The sequence below is a fragment of the Sciurus vulgaris genome (genome assembly GCF_902686455.1).
Source record: "Sciurus vulgaris genome assembly, chromosome: 13".
Taxonomy (NCBI): Eukaryota; Metazoa; Chordata; class Mammalia; order Rodentia; family Sciuridae; genus Sciurus; species Sciurus vulgaris.
This window is the reverse complement of record NC_136474.1, coordinates 48,209,614-48,229,334: the sequence shown is the minus strand read 5'-3', so window position 1 is coordinate 48,229,334 and position 19,721 is coordinate 48,209,614. Positions and strand designations below refer to the sequence as shown.

General features: G+C 35.4%; 1 protein-coding gene across 13 annotated transcripts in view; it reads right to left on the bottom strand.

The window, feature by feature from the left end:
• Positions 1-19,721, bottom strand: part of GREB1L (GREB1 like retinoic acid receptor coactivator) — a 255,134-nt gene that overhangs the window by 105,048 nt on the left and 130,365 nt on the right. For 12 of the 13 annotated variants that reach the window (XM_079108273.1, XM_079108283.1, XM_079108276.1 and 9 more), the window contains 3 exons: positions 13,280-13,439; positions 12,873-13,070; positions 4,045-4,221 (listed from right to left, as the gene is read on the bottom strand). In XM_079108273.1, the coding sequence (XP_078964399.1) occupies positions 4,045-4,221; positions 12,873-13,070; positions 13,280-13,436 (532 nt within the window). In that variant the 5' untranslated portion in view covers positions 13,437-13,439. Of the gene's footprint in view, positions 1-4,044; positions 4,222-12,872; positions 13,071-13,279; positions 13,440-15,870; positions 17,230-19,721 lie in introns of those variants that run through there. The other variant, XM_079108282.1, reaches the window with a different exon arrangement.

Below are 19,721 nucleotides of genomic sequence, written 5' to 3'. Positions count from 1 at the left end.
AAATCAACTTTTCAGTCCCCCTTTATACACAAAGGAGAAGGCAGGCAAGTAAGAGAGTGATTACCTTTGGTCGTACGATGAGGACATAACATATTTGCTGTCAGGTAGATGAATACCACAAAAGTGAGATCAAGAAAGGGCATTCCATATTGTCAAGAGACAATATGTCTCTATACAAATAACTAACTGAAAATAAATCCACTGGTGAAGTGACACTCTTTTCAAACCCTTAAACCAACCTGTTATGTAATTAGCAAAGCTAGGAAGAGAAGAGAAAGGCCAAAAGGATTAAAGAAAATATTTCACAATGTCCCCATCTTAGAATGCTGACCATCAATTCAAAGTATTTATAAATGAGCAGTCCAATTTATTGTTATTCTTTCAACAACTGAACTATATGCCGGGCATTTTTCTAGACACTTGAGGAAAAAATGGTGAACAAGATATAATCATAACCTCTAGTCAACAACTACAGAGAATTAATAGTTTATTACTGTCACTTTATACAATAATGAATGTTAATGTAATTTTATAAATTATTTGAAATATTTTCAGGAATGAATTGTTTTAGGGAGGGTTTGGTCATTTCTCATTAAAGCTATAGGCCAAAAAAAAAAAAAAAAAAAGTTATCAAAGGCTGCCTAGTTTGCCAAGTTTCTGATCACACATCTGTCCATCCACCCACCCAACACATACTTGTACTCTACAACGTGCTAGACACTGTTTCAGGTACCAGGTTTTTAGCACTGAACAAAGCAGACAAAGCTCCCACCTTTGTGGAGCTTATATTCTGATGGGATCCCCATGCCTTGATGGGAAGATACCTCACCAGCGAGGCAGATGTACCACACTCAACACACAGCAAGAAAAGCTGTCAGGACCTTTTAGTTGAAGTAATTAAGGACAGTGCTAAAAAGTGAGACTTATCTGATAGGTTCAAACAGTTAAGAAATGATTAGTGTGAGTTAGACTGAACAAGTTACTGAGGTTGAGTTTTGTCTTTATCTTTTCCTTTGTGAATGTTCTCTGAGGTGAAAAGCAAAAACATGGAGAGGGAAGAAAGCCACGAGGGTCTGGATAATCTACAGAGAGAACCTTTGTATTAGTGATTACAGTTAACAACATGAAAGAGTTAAACTTCCACTACTGTTCATTTTGGATACCCTGTGTGGTTTCAGCATTAGCCTTAGTTCAAGAGATTTTTATCTGCTCCAAGTTCTTGCTATCATCAGTAATAAAAAACACCACCTCTGCCAGGCACAGTGGCACGTACCTGTAATGGCAGCAACTGGGGAGGCTGAGGCACGAGGATCACAAGTTTGAGGTCAGATTCAGCAACTTAGTAAGACCTTGTCTCAAAATAAAAAGGGTTGGGGATATAGTACAGTGGTAGAACCCCTCTGGGTTCAATTCCCAGTATCAGGGAGGAAAAACCCCCACCTTCAACAGATGAATTACCTTTCTAATTTTTCTGGAAATCAAATCTTCTAATTCCATGGTAGATCTGGGGCATATGAACTGCCAGTTAGATCAATATATTTTAAAATAAGTGACCTCAGAATCTGTGGAATCTCCATAATTTATATAAAAATTTAGACAAATTGATATTGGGGGCCCATAGTGATTCTAGAATGTCCAAATCTTAAAAAATTTCCCTCTCTATCTTAGCATATTCTAAAATCATCTATCATAAGAAATACTGACTGAATGTTAACTTTTGGAGAACAGAGTACTGAACATTTAAAAATCTCAACAATGTGCTTATCTAAGAAAAACCTTCTACCATATTGTTGTTGCATTACATTTTCCCATGGAGAAGTGGCTGGAAAATTATGTCCATTTACAAGGTTAGATAAAGTAAGAAAAGTTCCAAGTCTATAAAGATATTTAATAAATATGAAAGCAGAACAACTACCATTTAAAGAACAAATAATATATGCTGGGTTCTGTGCTGAATGGGTGCCTTATACATTATCTCATTCGATCTTAACAACACTGCAAGGGTAGACATTATTTACCCCTGTATATAAATAAGAAATACGAGACTTCCTAAAATACTAGGAGGCAAATCTGGGATTTAACTCAGTTCTGATTCTAAAGCCTATGGACTTTTTTCTCATACTCCTGATTATGCAGGACTATGAACTATCCTGATGGTGTTTACTGTAACTTTCCCTTAATGTGTTAAAACAGGATTCTTGTAGTCATGGAGAATCACTGAGCAAAAGATGTTTGGAGAGATTTTTCAATGTCTGTAGTCAGACCCACATGTGATCTGTTCCATTAGATGAGATATAGTGTTTCTAAATGCTAAAAAGTTGTTCTATATCACCAACTAGTCCTAAGTTCCATGAGGGAAAGGACTGTACCTTATAAGTTTTGTACCTCTACATCATACTCTAGCATGATTCTAGCTGTCATAGAGTACATTTTAAAACTGCTGAACAAATGAATAAATGAATGGTTGGACCTTCTTTGCTAATTTAGTGCAATGTATAAGCTTTGCCATTAGATTTCTTATATTAAAGCATTTTCTCAGTTCCACCAAGAAAAAAAAATGACCACATTATTTTTTGGAGAGCTTAAGAATAAAGAAAATTGTTACTCCCACTAGATGCAGAAGTGCATGCCTGTAATCCCAGCGACTCAGAGGCTAATACAGGAGGATCTCAAGTTATAGGCCAGCCTGGGCACCTTAGTGAGACCCTGTCTCAAAAAAAAAAAGAGGATTGGGATGAAGCCCAATGGTAAAGCATCCCTGGTTCAATTCCTAGTATCCTCCCTCCAAAAGAAAAAGAAAGATTATCCCTTCTTTTCCTATGAACCAAGAGATGCCTCTGAACTGCAATGTAAGAAACATTCATAAAACATGTACAGGGTCACTTTCTGACTCAAGATATTGATTGATATATTCCTAGACTTTCTGATGATATAGTATAATAGGAAGAACTAATCAAACTAAATAAACCAAATTGCCACACAATCAAAACAATACTTGAATTCTTTACCCTTCTCTCTATTCTTTCTTTTTCCTGAATCAGATGCTAAAACATCTGATTCCATTTAAATAAAAGAAATTCTGAGAAATAAAAACAACTCTAGAGAAACACAGTTGCAAAAAAGCAACAAACTTCATATGTCATCTTGTCTTTTCAATTATTAAAAATAAGTTTTAAAATCAACTTTTTGTTATTCTTATAATGTTGAGAAGCTCTACCATGAAAAACTCAGCATTCTAAGTCATACCAGAAAGTAAAACAATTCTGAAGTAAGACTATACACTTTATATCATTTATATCTCCCTAGTTATTTTAGGTGAACTAATACTAAAAATAAAATTAGAATCACATCCATCAAGTAGAGATAGGAATAATGGGTAGTATGGAAAAACTACAAATGCCTTAAAAAGTAGATAATCCATAGATGAATAATTGAGAGTAGTCATTGGGTTCAGATGGATGACTATACACAGTAAATTCTACTTGATTTTATAACATATTAATATTTTTGCAGTGTCAGGGATCATGACAGGCATGACAGGCAAGCACTTCCCACTGAGATGTATTCCCAGTCCTAAAATATTAATTTTTGACAATTTGTATATTGTATTTTAGCATATGATAAAAAAAAGCTCTTAATTTAGGTGCTTCAAAAATTTTAAATGTAAACTAATTTTGGGCAGGGAGTACCTGGGATTGATCTCAGGGGCACTCGACCACTGAGCCACATCCCCAGTCTTTTTTTTCCTGTACTTTATTTAAAAATAAGGTCTCACTGAGTTGCTTAGCACCTTGCTTTTGCTGAGGCTGGCTTTGAACTCGACATCCTCCTGCCTCAGCCTCCTGAGTCATTGGGATTACAAGGTGAGTGCCAATACATCCAGCATGTAAACTAATTTTTAAAAAGTTACTAAAAATAGTTTCATGCTTGAACTAAACAATGTAAGTGCCAACTAATCCTTTTTTAATTCTGCGTAAATTTTAAATAAACTTGTATTTTAATTTCCTCCTCCTGGAAGGAATTTTACAGGCATGAATTACTCACCTAAAAGTGCATTTTTCCCATGATCATCCGGTAGAAATCGCTTGTCTACAGCACAAACTAGAATGTGTTCAGGAAGATTGGGAGACTTGGCCCCGACCAGGAGGAATCCTGCTGGGATGTCGATTTGTTCCATACACAGTGACACCAAACGCAGATCTTTCCCTGCTTGACAAAAACCTAAAACAAACAAACAAAAACAAAAAACAAAAAAACAAAAAAAAGAAAAAACCAGTGAAAACAAACACACAAACAAACAAAAAATCCAACAAAACAAATCAAAGATGCCATGAAATATTTAGCAGGGCATATGTCTTACCACCCATTGGGAGAGTAGAGTTATCTGAGGGAATCAGTATTAAGGACTAAAATTAAAATCTGCATCGTCTCACCAGAAGACAAATCTTTCATATGCGTCCTTCTAAGTAGAGCTAAAAAGACACTAACAGGAGATATTTCCACCTGGTTCTGCTAAAATGACAATTCCATAATTTCTGGACCATAAGTAAGGCAATGATAAAGATGCAACAAACTTTGAAATAGGCATATAATTCTTTTTGCGGTGCTGGGGATTGAACCCAGGGCCTTGTGCATGCAAGGCAAGCACTCTACCGACTGAGCTATCTCCCCAGCCCAAGACACATAATTCTTATGTGCACATGATAATTTTTACTTTCGACCCAGAGTCACTTATCTAAATGGGATACCATTGAACAGAGATGCTTTCAAAAATTTTTATGAAGGAAAAGACTGAAGCTCAGAGTTTGGTAATTCATAAAAAAATGGGTCAGAACTAGAACTCAGAAGCTGTTAGATTCTTTTCACTAGCTTTACATAATTACTTTGTATACCATAATATATTATTACACTAGTTGTTTAGTTCATCATTTATTAAATATTTGCAATGGGTGCTTCCTAGGTCTGGGGATACAGAATTGGACAAAATATATCTTTTAAGCACTTGCACAGTAGATAGAAGAATGCAAAGTAATCAATAATCCTGATCTTATAGAAGGCAGCTATTGTTCTGTGGCACATCTTCTGGGAAATGATCCTCTCTGTACTCTAATTATGGGATCTCCTGGAGAGTTGTGATATTCTAGATTTACTTGGAACTGACACCTGATTCAAGGTGGGCCACTTTAATATTTTACCTTTTTGGCTACAGTTGATTGGTCCATATGTGGGCCCCTGACATAAACCAAACCAATCAAAGATTTTCCCTAAGAATTCTGAACATGGAGCCAGAGAGAACATAGTTCAGTTTGCTCTGTAGCACCTGCTCTGTTTCTTGAACTTAGTGAGAAGTCTGTCAGTATAGATAGGAGGCTGGGGGAGGTAAGTGTAGCAATTTTTGGACCCCTGAAGCTCAGTCATATCTGCCTTTCCCATGGTTTGGTCATGAAACCTTTTTGCTTTGGAATTCTTCCAATAATTTCTTCATTTTACCTAGGCTAGTTCCTTCTCCTTCTTCTCCTCCTCCTCTTCCTCTTCCTAAGTTATTTCAATTGGATCTCTCTCAACAAGAGACTGAATACATGTATAATACATGCTGTTTCAGGGAGTTGTGAAAAAATGGAGGATGCATACCTAACGCTCCACACACAACCTGGGGAGAACATCATCATCATTGTTCAGTGACAAGTAGGGAAGAACCATATTAGATTCTTCTAGCATCATCTTTAACTAAATGTCAACAAATACTTAGATGCCATCATTAGTATATGAGAGATAAAAAAGAAAACTCCATCAAAACATTGTACACAGCTGAGGTATATATAAATCTGTCATATGTTCTGGATCATCAGACCTCAAAATGAAATTGAAAAAAGCTAACAGAAGAAATACTATAATGATAAATACAATGAGGCTTAACAATTTCAAGCTTTAACATTAACAAAAATCAATTTGTTTTAGAGTTCATGATATAAAAACATATTATACAAAAATTACTATGAGGGGCTGGAGTTGTAGCTCAGCGGTAGAGTGCTTGCCTAGCTGGGCTACAGTGGGATTAGGGAATACTGATCTTTTCTAATATTACTGGGTTTGATCCTCAGTACCACATAAAAATAAATAAATAAAATAAAGGTATCTAAAAAAGTTACAATGAGTTCTTTACCAATTTTAAATGAATCTGCATTTTATTATTCATAATATATATATTTATTTGAAAAATAGTCATTTATAGATGTGAGCCCTATTACTTATTTGGTTTATAAACATTTCTTAGAAATGTTGAACCGCCCTCCCCCAAATTTTGCTTCTTACATTCTCATTAAGGGACAGCACTCACAAGTTTAGAACTTAGAAACTGATGAGGAGGCGGAAGGTGATGTTGATGGCAGCTAAAATGTTTGAAGTACTTATCATAAGCCAGGTACATTGTAAACATCATATAGATAGTCTTATTTAATTTTCTCAACAGCTCTAGTACTTCTCCTCATAGGTAGAGAAACTGAGTCTCCAAAAAGGTTAGGGACTTGTACAAAGTTACATAATGAGTCCAGTAATGTTCAATGATGTAAGACATGGGAAGTTTGCTATTTAGATGATACAGTCATAATGGAAAATAGAATGCTTGAGGAGCTACCTGTCACTAAAAAGTAGTAATGCAATCTTTGTACAGCTTTGACCAACTCAATTTAGAAAGAACAGACTAGATGGAAACCACAAATTTGCACCAATTTGTAAAAATTATTACAAATTTTTTAGAACATTCGAGTTACATGGAATCTCAAGATAATTCGGCACAACATTTCTCAGTAAGTGGTTATCACCACTTCCCAAGGATTCTGAAGGGTGTTACGAGATAAGAACTGTAAACAAAATTTAAATATACATCATTATTAATTTCTAAAAACAAATTGATTATTCTAATGTCCTATTTTTAAAACAGAATGTACTGAGGACCTTTTAGTCTATGCATGTAGGATTACTGAAACCAGCTGAATGAGCTCATAACTCTTTCAGACAAACCCCATATCATCATGTGGTTTGGGCTATTATACAATTTCAAATTGTTGTTATTGATCCTCTAGGTATTTATTTAGCAGTGCTGGGGATTGAACCTATGGCCTCAGGCAGGGCAGGCCAGTGCTCTGCCACTGAGTCATACTTCCAACCCATTAATCGCATGTATTGACATAGTGCTTAATTTATATTCATAATGGGCTGTTGGTTAAATACAAGAAGTTCACCTAACACTGATAGTGTTAATGAACACACAAAAAAGCAATTTTACGAATACACCTAAATATGCTCATTGCTAGATATGGAAGTTACATTAATTCCCTGACCTACTCATCAAATTATAAGGTCAGATAAAATGCACCAATACACTTCTAGGAGATTAAAAAAAAAAAAAAAAAAACCTACTGTTATATAAAAGTAAGAAATTTAGTGATTATGGTCCAGTTTGTTTTTTTATAATGAGGGAAAACACTACTTCATTCAACAGAAAATTTCCTGCAAACAGCAGTTAAAAACTTCCTCATTTCATAGAATAAAAATACAATAATTATAAAAATAAATTTGTACATTGACTCCTAAAATGTAGAACTCTGGTGTCAAATAAAAAATTTGAAAAAATGAATTTGTATATCCTTTGAATCCTAAAATACAGAACTTTGGTTTTAAAAGTAGAATTTTACTTATTTAAAATGCTGGAAAACATGTAAATATATTTGGCTCCCCTCAAATGAAGTATATTTTATTTTTGAATTTTCGACACAATGTGCTTTTTTCTTACACATTCAATTCAAATTAAATAACAATTATTTATTTATTTATTTTTGGTACCCAGGGATGTTTTACCACTGGGACACATCCCCAGTCCTTTTTACATTTTATTTAGAGATAGAGTCTCTGAGTTGCCTGGGGCCTTGCTAAATTGCTGGGGCTGGCTTTGAACTCAAAATCCTTCTGCCTCAGCCTCCTGAGTCACTGGGATTACAGGCATGTGCCACCAAGCCCAGCTAAATAGAAATTATTGAATCACAGAATTAGACAATTTGTCCTGTACTGCATGAATATAAAAGAGTATATTATGCTGATCTAAAATAAATGTTTTCTACTTAAACCAAGTGTTTATCACAAGCAATGCAATGACAGAATTAGCTTTTAAATCCCCAAGGAGTTCAAAAGTTTCTATATTACTAAGAGATCTGTGAGTCAAAGATTGGGCAACACTGATCTATTCTAATCTCATTAATATGTAAATGAGAAAATGGCTCAAAAAGGTTAAGAAAATGGCCCGTGGTCAAATATTCACAAACCAGAAACTGTGGGACCCAGAACTCTGATCTCTTAGCTCCAGATTAGATGCACCTTCAACCTCATCAGTAGGTCATTGACTCATACATAATGTTTCACCTGCCTTCATTCTGAGGTAGAACACTCTTCTGTAATTGCTTCCTTGACTCTTCTGGCTGGGTCGTATCACCTGACTTCTCTGTGCCCATATTGAGCTGAATTCTGTGGGGCATTTGATATACCAGCCCCTGACAGCCACAGGACTATCATCATCCACGTATCTTATACTTGCTGATGGGTCCTTAAAATTCAAGTTTTTAGCCAGGCACAGTGGCATATTCCTATAGTCCCAGTCACTTTGGTGACTGAGACAGGAGGATCACTTGAGCCCAGGAGTTTGAGGTCAGCCTCACAATATAGTGAGACCCCACTTAAAAAAATACAAGTTTTTGCAAGCCACAAAGTCAATCAATCCATGCTTAGAGAGCGACATTTCTGATAAGATTTCTAAGCAATATATTGCAGCAAAAGTGGAATTAAGGAGGGAAAGTACAATGTTAGTTCTGGGCTAAATGGGGATAAAATCCAGAACAGTGTGGAGAATTTTCAGGATTTTCTAGGGAAGAAATATTTCAGGGCGATTTCTATGGCAAAAATGGACTACATCATCTGTTCAAATGAAGAAGCCCAACTAGTTCAGAGTATTAACTGCCTTTGAGAGATTTCTTATTTATGGTATGAGGACACCTAGAGGTCAAAAGTAATAATTACTAAGCAATGACTGAATTCTATGTGTTCTAGTTTTCTCTTAAAAATATATCTCAAGAGGTGCCTGTGACCAGAAGAGAAAATTTCCAATTTTATGATTAAAAAAATAATAACCACTCCACAATGATGGAGGTTTGTAAAAGGACACAAGAACCAATGTAAATAGCTCCCAATGTCTGAAACTGGAACCCTCTGAGCAACATTAAGTCTATTTTGTAAAATAAAATAGTCCTATTTCATCTTTTTATCCCCTAGTTACTTGCCAATACAAGTCACACAGGCAAATGTAATTAAGAAAAAAAAAAAAAAAAGGAGAAAAAGGGGGAAGGCAATGTCAAGTCTAGAGTAGGGTCAAGAAAAAATTCAATTTGAGGCCCCAAATGGTTACAAAATGAAGGGAAAGTTCCTCAGTTCAGTTTGTAGTTATTCTGAGAATATGTTCACTTGCCAAGATGTTAGTGTTTTGCTGTAAACATCTATTTACTGATTGTTTCTTCCAAACCCTCATCGCTGAGTTTCAAATCAGATATAATTACATTGTCATCAGGAATCCCCAGGAAATAAAAAAACATTATGCTGAGAGTAATATTTTTATTTCTTTCTTTTTTTTTTTAAGTGGAAAATTAGCTATGTCTGTAAAGAGTAGATAGCTACAGAATCTATGAAATGTGATTAGATTTCAGGACCTATAGGATTCTAATACGCAGTGTGGTAAGTAGTTGCATATTCCCACTATTAGAAATATGTCAGATTATTAAGTAATAAAAATCAGATGTTAAATCTCAACTAAAACCTCAAATTAAATGAAAAGAAACCTTAGTCCTCCTCTGCAGGGTTAATTTTGAATTACATCTAATGTTATTCTGAATGGCTGATGTGATCATTCTTTAGAGACTACTAGTAGATTGGGCTCAGATTTGCCTAAGGAAGGCTCAAAGTCTGTTTATTTAATCACAAAAAAAGATGGGACACAAATAATTTCACAAACTTGCCTCCAAAATAATTTCATTTTCTGAGAGTAATACTAAAATGCTGCCCTAAAACCAAAGCTCTTGTAGAACAGATAGTTTTAATTAAAAACTGGCAGGGGTCGGGTTGGCGCTAATAGTGGAGGGTCCTTCTTTATAAACTTTACCTGCATTTTCTTAAGAAAATAGCCAAGGTTTTCACTTCACAGAAACAATTTGCATTCTTCAATTATCTCCAACTTGAAGGTTACAGAGTCAACAAAGGGGGGGAGGGGAAGTTTACTGAAACAGCTGTAAACACAAGCTAATCAAAGCAGTATTTGAAGGCCTAAAATTTGGTTGCCCTTCACCTCTTTAGACAATCAACTGCCTCCCAGCAGGATAGGAACCTACACTATTCCAATAATTTACATAAGAAATTAGCAACCAAAATTTACATCTGAATGGTAACCCCCAGCAGTCCATCAGGTGTTAATATCTGCTTATCTAAATTGCCTCTAAAAATAGCTTTACCTTCCTTTAAGCCTTAGGTAAATAGAGGATTTCCCACGTAGGGAAGGTGGCAAGTTGCTGCAAGTTGCAACAAGTTCAGGCATTTGCAATGTTGCCCTATTTTGCTGCCGTTTTTATAAGGGAATTCTCAGAGATGCTTTCCCTTTGAGTAAGAAGATTCTTAGAATTATCTTAGAATGAGCCAGATTGAAAAAGCTGGTAAGCCATAGACAAATAATAAAGTACTTTTTGTTTTAAATGCCACCCCAGGCGAATTAAAAGGGGAAAATGTATAATGGATACTAATTATAAGAAACTAAAGTACCAGATATAGAAATCTGCTTTCAGATTGTATTGGAATTTCAGTGTCCTGCTTGGGTGGGGATAGATTTTTGTTCTCAGAAAGCTGCACTTCCTTTATCTTTAAAATAATGATTATACTTCCTGTATACTTCTTAAGTTCTCCTGTTTTAAACTTTAAGAAATACTGTCTTAGATCACTAGGTTTTTATCTTGCTGGATACTAAGCAGCTTTCCATACCTGATTATAAATAATACCAATGCCAGATACCTCAACAGAAAAATTAAAAACATATTTAGAATAACATGAAACAGAAAACCTCTCCCCTATTTTTTTGGTATAAAATTTGATTATTTAAAAATTATCCCCTAAAGCTTTTACTCTAGTTCTACTCAATTCTCAAGTATAACAAGATGCATAATGAGAATTCAACAATATTGGAAGCACTATTTCAACTTCTAGTTTGTTATTTGATAATTATGAGTTGATTGTTCAGTTAGATAAACAGCATAAAAATGGATATAAAGTCAATAAGTAGAAATAATACTGGTCATTTCCCACACCTCTACAGGTTTAAAGACTTGTATTATATCAATAATGAGTAAATCAATATATAAATATAAATAAATATTTATTTATTTAAATAAAAAGAGGTGGAGGGGAGAGGGAGAGGGAGAAGGAGAGGGAGAGATGCTAAGCAAAAGGAATCAATTGAAAGTGGAAGCAAATTCATAATGATGTGTTCAAGGCAGACCTAACTCAAAAAAACAGTGGTACCAATTAGAGACCACTTGTAGTCAATCAGGCTCAGATAAGCTAGCAGGAGCATTATTCAGGTCTCCATAGTCTGGGTAGGGGATTTTAACTCCTTTACTGGTTATCAGATTCTCAGAAGGGTTGGGGGAAGTCAAGAGAAACTAAAACGCCCAAATAATGCAAACTACTTATCTGGTTTTGTATATTTCTATCTTTAGTTTATGCTAAATTATTTGCACTTCAAACTCTGAAAGGAGACTGTCTGAGATTTTACTCCTGTTCTTCCCTTCCCAATGTCTTCTCCCCAAGATATTCATACATTGACATTACCTCAGGTCTATATCAGTCTAGTTATAAAAATTGCACTCTAGCTAATCTGGATAAAGTGAAACCCACACCTTATTAGGCTGATGGTCAGAAAGTAGCAACTCAGGGAGGAAAGTGGAATTTAAGATGCGATATCACCAAAACCACAAAACACCAAAAATGTTAGAAACCAGGGCGTTCTTACTAAAAATGTAGCTTAAACTTTGATGGAAGAGAAAGCTGACACAAGTAAAACGAGATTATCAAACTGTTTACATTTTTTATCATACATACATTTTTATATTTGTAATTTATAAAAGATAATTTTTGCCTCTACACTAGATAAGTGTTCAAGATAAACATAAAAGGTAAATATAAAGTATCTATTATCTCTTTTTATTTAAGGGTTGGGATGATGGAAAGAAGGAGGAAGAGGGAATATTAAAACGTTTCCTAAGACAGCAAATTTTTTGTTGTTGTTGTTGTTGGTACTGGATATTTAACCCAGGCATACTTTACCATTAAGCTATATCTCCAGATCTTTTTATTTATTTTTAAATTTTGAGACAGGGTCTTGCCAAGTTGCTCAGGGTCTCACTAAATTGCTGAGGTTGGTCTTGAACTTGCAATCCTCCTGCTTTCACCTACTGAGTCCCTGGGATTACAGGCATGTATCACCAGGCCCAGCTTGACAGTAGCAAGCATGCAGGAAGTACATGGAGTACTGGAAGAACCTTGACCTGTCTAGACTTGCCTTTGTACAAGTCCTCTCAGAGAAGTTATTCAAGTGTGAATCTCAATCTCTTAATCTATCAGATGGGGTAGATACCTGCTGTGAAGTCACAGAAGACAATGGAAATGAGTACATAACCACTCATTTCTTTCCATAATTACTGGTTTCCTGCCTCGAGCAATGTGTGGAATGATTGGAAACAGACCACCCAATATTAGAAGGAAAATAGCAAGAAAACAAAATTGAAACCCACCATCTGTTGTGCAAGATCCTTCTGGGGCAGGTTTTTGTGAATAGGGAATTGGTGGGCTGTTCGAATCAGACATTTCTTCATCATCTTCATCATCTTCCATTTCATTAACTGTTAGATTGTTAGAAAAATCTAGAGTGCCATTTTGAGTGTAGCGGTGTACCAAATCTTTATCCAGATCCTCTACCTTGGGCTTGACATCTGAGAAACAAAGAAATCAAAGTGAATTTAATAAAAAGATGCTTATGGAAAAATAGTCAGAAGAAAAATTCATAGTTCTGAAAGATAATGTCTGAGGAGAGACACTAGCATTTTCTAATATTTAGTCAATTTATTTTAGAGATCCTAGGGTTTAGAATCCCCACTTCTTTTCAAAGGAGCCTAGAAATGTATATGATTGAGGAACTTACCTGCAGATGAGAAAGGATGCTGGTCAGGGTCCAGGTACAGCTGGGAAAAAATTGGACGTGGTACCACGTTACTACATCGGAGTGAGGCTTCTATGGAGTTGTGGAGAGCTTCCTCAAATCGAGCAGATTTCAGTTGCCCAGCATATGAATTCCCCATGGTCTACACTCAGTCACCCCAAAGAAAAAGTGGGAGAAAGGAGAAAATTGATATAATTAGAGGTTATATGTCTAAAAAGTACATGTATTGTGTATATAAACTATATTCATATATCTCAAGATGTGAACTATAATATATATGTTAATATAACTTGTATAAGTTATTCATTATATCACCTGTACTTTGGGTCTTTATAATCCAAACCCATTTCAAAAATTTCCTTTAGGGGGCTGGGGATATAGCTCAGTTGGTAGAGTGCCTCCCTCACATGCACAAGGCCCTGGGTTCAATCCCCAGCACCACAAAAAAAAAAAAAAAAAAAAAAAAAAAAAAAAAGGAAAAGAAAAAAAATTTCTTTAAATCATCTTGCATCTAAAATTAAAGGTAATAAATGTTTTAAGTCAAAGCTCTCAAAACAGTAAATCAAAATTGATCTGTCAATCACAAAACACAACCTGGTTAAAAATGGGACCACACTTCTTTACAACTGGTGAACTGACATAACCCCATACCAACTCTGTCAGATATTTCAGAGTAAATACCTAATTACAACGCTCTACTAAAATCTACAACTCTGAAGAAAAAGAAGATTTTCTTCTGGAAAAAAAGAGAGAAAGCTTTATGATAATTAGCAAATTTCTGAAAGTAAAAATTGAGCCTTTACAATCAAAGTACTCACTTATGTGGGGCTAGAATTTGTTTGAGAAACACTGTTGTTTCTTTGCTTCATCTGAAGTACAATCTTTTTTGGGACCCTTCATGAGAGTAATAATAAGTTTTGAAGCCATGAATTAGAGTTCTCGTCACTAATATTTTTGTAGTACTCACTAGCTACAAAAATTTCCATGAATAATAATAACTACAGTGTACTGGGGCTAACTACTGGCTACACCAATGATTCCCAAATGGTCTGGGGACCCCAAGATACTTTCAGAGGTCCATGAAGTAAAAACTATTTCAAACTAACCACTAGGATATTATTTGCCTTTTTCACTCTCATTCTCTCATAGATGTACAGTGGAATTTTCCAGAATCTGCACGATGTGTGATACTGCAACAGATTGAATGCATATCAGATAGACTACTCTGCTCACTAACTTTTCTTTGGGGGAGAGAAAATTCTTATTTTTCATAAAACATTTATTTTAATTTATAGTGGGTAGTTTATTATAATTCTAAACATTAATAAGTATAAATTTTTTTTGTTTTAATTTCTAATACATATAACCTACATAAACAGAAACTTGATGGGGTCCTCATTTATTTTTTGGGGGGGTGGGTATCAGGGATTGAACTCCAGTGAGCCACATCCCCAACCTATTCTGTATTTTATTTAGAGACAGGGTCTCACTGAGTTGCTTAGCACCTCACTTTTTCTGAGGCTGGGTTTGAATCAAGATCCTCCTGTCTCAGCCTCCCAAGCCACTGAGATTACAGGCTCAATTTTTAAGAGTTTAAGGGACTATGAGACAAAAAGTTTGAGAACTATTGGGCTAGACAGTACACTAAGTCCGTGGTAAAAATTATCTGATTTAATCCTCAGAATTCTGAAGTAGTACGACTTGTTTAAATTTCACAAATTAAAAACAACATCAACAACAAAAATAAGAAAACTGAAGCTTGGAGAAGCTAAATGCCCTGCCCACTATCACTCGGGAAGGCCAGGAGCCACATATGGCTAATCCTGCACTCCTACTATAGAGGCTCAACTTGGAAAATCTCATTTCAAGACAGGTAATTCTCAGAATATCTTAGCTCCACTTCTCCCATCAAGGAGGGGAACTGATACTAAACCTCATCTGGAATGCCAACTCAGATTGACTCCTTGGAGGGAGTCCCTGGAGGTCTTGGTCCAGAAGGAGCCTGTACACCAGGAAAGAAAGCCATGATCCAGCATGCCAACTTGGAGCAGATACCTCTTGGTGATGCATAACATGTCCAAAACCCTACTCTTTTACGTTTCCCAGACCTACCCATAGGAGATTCTGGTGCCACTGAATTGCCTTAACATAGCAAAGAACTTCCTGGTAGCAGTGAGTAGTATACAGTGATTTTCATCAGAGTGGCTGGGTTTATGAAAGTCTTATTAGAGATTCCTATGACTTGCAGGAAAAAGGCAGGATCCTATGCTGGCTTTTTCAAAACAGGTAATAAAAAAACCTAGAGCGGGATGTGGTGGTGCATGCCTGTAATCCCAGCAACTCAGGAGGATAAGGTAGAAAAAGGATTCCAAGTTCAAGGCCAGCCTCATCAACTTTGCGAGGCCCTAAGCAACTTAGTAAGATCCCATCTCAAAATAAAAAAATAAAAGGGGCTGGGGATGTGACTCAGTGGTAAAGCATCCCTGGGTTCAATCTCCACTACCAAAAAAAGTTGGGTATATATACTACACCCAATTAAAAATGGCAAATGGGTTGGGTGCAGTGGCACACACCTGTAATTCCAGAGGCTCGGGAGGCTGACTCAGGAGGATTGCAAGTTCAAAGTCATCTTCAGCAATTTAGCAAGGCTCTAAGCAACTTAACAAGACCCCATCTCAAAATAAAAAACAAAAAGGGTTGGGAATGTGGCTCAGTAACTAAGTACCCCTGGCTCAGTCCCTGGTACCAAAAGGAAAAAAAAAAAAAAAAAAGGTAAATGGAAGAAAATCTATAAAGACTGTCATATGAAGTTATCCTAAATTACCAACTCTTTGGCTAAGCTCTTAAGATTCCCCACTTGTACAAGTATAAATATTTAAAATGTCTAAAGTTCAAATGCAATGTATTTTTCAACAGCACCACACATGATCAAAACAGGGTGAGTGCTGGAAAAGAAATGCGCTGTGCTACTATTTTATCTAAGTCAAAATCCAACAGCCACTTTACCTTTCTATTCTGCTAATGGGTGAAAAGTAGGGAACTACCAGAAACTAACATCACATTAACCAAGGGATTTCTTATCCATGAACAATGGAATAACTTCAAAGGTGGACCTTTCTCTAGAAGCACCAAATGCCTGGAAATCTTGCTTCTTCTTAATCTATTACCAACCCAACAAGTTATCTTCCTTCCATTATTGAATATCTCGATAACCTACATTCTCCAAGATATATTTTTAGTTTAATAAAGAAGGGCCCAATTATAAGTGAAGAAGCATATAATCTCAATTCCTTCCTCTCATAATTTAAGAAGTAACATGACAGATACATATATAGAGGGCAAATAAATATTGCTTTGAATAAAAATATTAAATCAACATAAAATTGAGGAATGGAGTTTCACAGAAGATATACATAATCCTTACAGGAGCATTAGAAATATTCAGGTGAAGACCAGGGAAAATATCCATTCCCTGCTCAGACTTGGTATAGTAAAATAAAGTAACTGTCTTTATTTAAAAAAAAAAAAACACAATTGGGTATTTTATTTATTTTCTTCCCTTCCAAAACAAATGTGATTGTATTGAAGTAAGTTATCTCTAAACTCATTCCATAGATTTTTTTATTAATAAGTATATTGTGAAAAACCTACGTTTGTTTTAGATTTCACATTTACAACTGAGTATTTTTAAAATGGTAATGATAATGATAATGTAAAAGGATTATGGAACTGACCCCAAACTTCTCTTGTGCTGACTATGGAGTTCTTCCCTTGACAGCCCAAGGCTATCCAAAGGAGAGTGGAGTTCAAAGGAAGCCTTTTTCAATTAATATATTCTAAATATCATATGCCATAACATTTAGGGTCACTGAAATTATTGCATTAGCCACTTAGTCTACCAGCTTTCCTTTCCTCTGAATCTCAAAGAGACCTGACAGAAGGCTAGTGTGAATAAAAGACTTCAAATAGAAGATGGAAAAATGTTTTTCAGAATTAGTCATTAAATCAAATGTATCAAGAAAGCAGACTTGTGATTTCCATTATATGCTTATTTTGTATATCTGATTGATAACAAGTTTATGAGACTGTTTTACATTGTTTTCCAAATTTTCATTATTGATTGTAAAATTATAAAATGACAAATATTATTAAATGTTTTGTTATGGCATAACAGACCTCTGAGATACTAATAGACACTCTTGTGATATTAAGGAAATGTCTAAGGAACAATAAACAAGATGGGCTCTTTCTGCACCACTAATTTATTGCTCACAATGCAGATGGGACCAACCATAAACCACCATGACGTTGTGGTTGGGTGCCTTTCTGCTCTATTTCCTTTTTCCACAGAAGGAAATATTGTGGATGAAGGATGGAAGTAAAGAGGGAGCATCTCTGGTGGCTTCAGGAAATCACATTGGAAAAGTGAAAAGAAGAGCAGCTTGGGAATAGGTGACTGCTAATGCTTCCATGGTCTCTCAATTTTCCTTTTGTCTCAAAAATGGAAAGGAAAAGCAATGTACTACCAAGAACTAATGGGTCATGTCCAAACACACAGGAGTCCAGATGAAGAGTTCCCATAGGTCAAAGATTAGAGAAACTGAACATACCAGAGAACACATGCAATTGGCCAAAATACACTAAAAATATAAAAACTCAAGGACTAATTTTGCTACTCAAGGAGAAAAAGAAAGAACTGTCTTAATAACAGAAAAACAAAACAAAACACCTAATGAATTGAGTGCAACTAGGAAAAAAAAAAGGATAGCATTTACCTTGCTCTTTTTGTACTTCAAAGTAACCAAACAGTTATAGTTATCAGATAGTGATTATTTTTTAGTGAAGAATTCCAGCTAATAGAGGTGCAAAGAATGATAGAAGTATAAAATGACCACTCTGCAACCCCAAATGAAAAATTCATGCATGCAATGATAATATGTGAAATTATTAAAAGGTAAAAGGTTGATGGAGAACTTAATAATGGAAAGATCAGGTTGTCACCTCTTAAACCCACTGATCAAACTTAGCCTCACTACAAGTGAGGCAGTGAGACACCAAGGCTTCCCCAAGGAGAAGATATGAGGCACATACAGCCCCTAGGAAGTATTCTTGCCAAAGGGTGTGATGAATCTGGTCAAACCTTGAGAGCAACTTCTGATTACAGGATCAAGGAACAAGTTAAATGAAACCATAAGACAACATGCACATTTAGAGTGAGGGACGGGTCTGTAGAGCAAATGAACTAGTTTCTGCAACAAGCCAGTCATCCAGTTTTGAAATAGTGGAACTTAGATTAAAATAACTCAAAAGTCCATGTTTTCCCCACAAAAACATGTTTGAAGCTGAAAAAAAAAAAAAAAAAAACCCAAAAAGGTGAAGTAAAGGTGGTATGGTCTGTTTGTGTGCAGTTATTTATGTGTGTGTAGTTATTTTTGTTTCAAGAGTAATATTTTTAAGTCACAATTTATTGACAATGTGCCAGCAACAGTACAAAAAAAAAAAAAAAAAAAAAAAAAACCACAACAGTATATAGCTTCCATGTTTTGCTATCTTTGTCTTTTATAGATACTGTCACTCACTTTCCAATCTTTAATAATCATCCTTCCAGCCAAATAGCATTTACAGAAATTCTAATGATTAAGCACATAGGCTCTGGAGTCAGATGACCGTAACTGAAATCCTACCCCATCACTCCCTGTGTGATACTGGGTAAGTTACTTAATCTCTCATCTGTAGAGTGGGAATTTGACTATCAATCTCATAGGTTCCTATAACAATACATGAAACTATGTATCTATACAATTTTTAGAATAGTGACTAGCACGGTTATGTTAGTAGTAACAGTAGTTTTTTGTTTGTTTAGCATTGTGCTACATTAAAGATACTAAGAAAAGATGTGCCTTTTCCTTTGAATGCATTAGGCACTACAGGAGATTTTGGGGCATTGTTCACAACAAATGAACATCAACAGTTCCAAAAGCTGCTATTTGGCACTATGTACAAATCACTTATTAAGAAATTTACAATCATATATATGAATCATGGGGTAACCTTTGACACCAAGAGCAGTGCTGGTCAATAAAATTTTCTGAGATGATGGAAATGTTCTATATCTGCACTAGGCAATATATGGTAGCCACAAACCACATGGAAGTTGGGCCCTTGAAATGTGGCTACAGTGACTGAAGAACTAAATTTTCAATTTTATTTAATTGTAATTAATTTAAATGACTACATGTGATAGGTAGCTATCATATTGGACAGTGCAACTCCATGTATATTCAATGACTAGGAAACCTAAGATTTAAATTTTAAGAGGTCTGGTTATATCCCTGGTGATCACTTAACCTTGCAAGCTTAGTTTTTTCATATGTAAGATCAGCATATAGAAGAGATTATTATTATTCCTTATAACAATAAAATT